Source organism: Pundamilia nyererei, unplaced genomic scaffold, assembly GCF_000239375.1.
Source record: "Pundamilia nyererei isolate P.nyererei 1_Seehausen unplaced genomic scaffold, PunNye1.0 scaffold00055, whole genome shotgun sequence".
NCBI lineage: Eukaryota > Metazoa > Chordata > Actinopteri > Cichliformes > Cichlidae > Pundamilia > Pundamilia nyererei.
The window spans coordinates 2,351,318-2,352,546 of record NW_005187456.1 but is presented as its reverse complement, the minus strand read 5'-3'; the positions used below and the strand labels follow the sequence as shown (position 1 = coordinate 2,352,546).

General features: G+C 42.1%; 1 protein-coding gene across 2 annotated transcripts in view; it reads right to left on the bottom strand.

Annotated features, from left to right (window-relative positions):
• il1rapl1a (interleukin 1 receptor accessory protein-like 1a) overlaps positions 1–1,229 on the bottom strand; it is a 167,224-nt gene that overhangs the window by 49,623 nt on the left and 116,372 nt on the right. For both annotated transcript variants that reach the window (XM_005733854.1, XM_005733855.1), the window contains exon 6: positions 918–992. In XM_005733854.1, the coding sequence (XP_005733911.1) occupies positions 918–992 (75 nt within the window). The remainder of the gene's footprint in view (positions 1–917; positions 993–1,229) is intronic.

The window sequence follows — 1,229 nt, the reverse complement described above, 5'->3', positions numbered from 1 at the left end:
ACACACACACACTTACTGTACAGTACTCACACAGCAAATGCGAGAAGGAACTGACGTGCGGCTATAAATATGAGTGAGTCACTTTTGAGGGTGAAGTCTCACAATCTCACAATCTCACTGGAATCAAGATACAGACAAATGAGACAAATAGCTGAAGGGCCAACATTGTGCAACCTGTTCATGCATGGGTGTGAGTAGGCTGACATGTGAGGCTGTGCCTGTCAGTTTATCAACAGCAGCAATTTTTCACTCTTGATCAGCCAACCGTGGAGGCATTTTAAATTAACTACCTGCATTCCAGTAGCATCAGATGGAAGACAAAAGGCAAGCACTCAATGAATCATTGCAACTCTTTGTCTTTGTCCTCACCCTGTCTTTCTGTCAAATACTCTTCCAATCTCTTGTCTGACCGGCTTCAGCATGACAGACACATTGGCCATTCATAGAGCGGCAAGCACCATGTGGACAACGGACTGTGCCCAGAAATCAAGCAATATGCTGCTGCAGAAAAAAACAAACAAACAAGAAACCAAACCATACTCGCTCATGCACATACGCGCACACGCTTGGTCCATCGTGACCCCACGTCAAAGAAGACAAACAACTGCAACAGAAAGTGGCTGCGTCTCCATGCGGCAAGCCTGTGTATGGATCTCTGGCAGCATATGGGCTCTCCATTGTTGACAAAACAGCCTAAGGGACATTAGTGGCGACTATTAGCATATATGGCAAACACTTTTACAGTTTTTTTTTTCCTGTTTTGCTGTTTTCTCAGCAAGTGAAAGAACCATCATCAATCTGCGATCAGTGCCTGTAGGTGTGCTGGGCAGGATTGGTACAGTTATCCATTTGCTTTCATTTAAAAATGACACAGATAACACTGAGTGCAGAGGAAAGAAATCCCACAAAGGTCTTACCTAGCTGAAGCTCCATATTGCTAATCTTGTTTTCCGAGGGGAACAGGATCTTTGGCGGCTTGTCCGTCAAAGGAGCTGAAAAGGAAAAAAAAGGGACTATTTATTTTTGGACAAAGCAGAAATACAGACAAACACCTTTTTAATGATCTACTTCTGTAGTTTTCAGTGGGAAAAACACTATAAACGCTACGTCCAGATGAACAGAATCCACTTTTTGGTACTTCTGAATGAGCTTTTTTTTAAATTTAGTTGTATGCCATGCCATTACAGAGATTTATCATCTGTTTATTATATACTTCTATTAAATACATG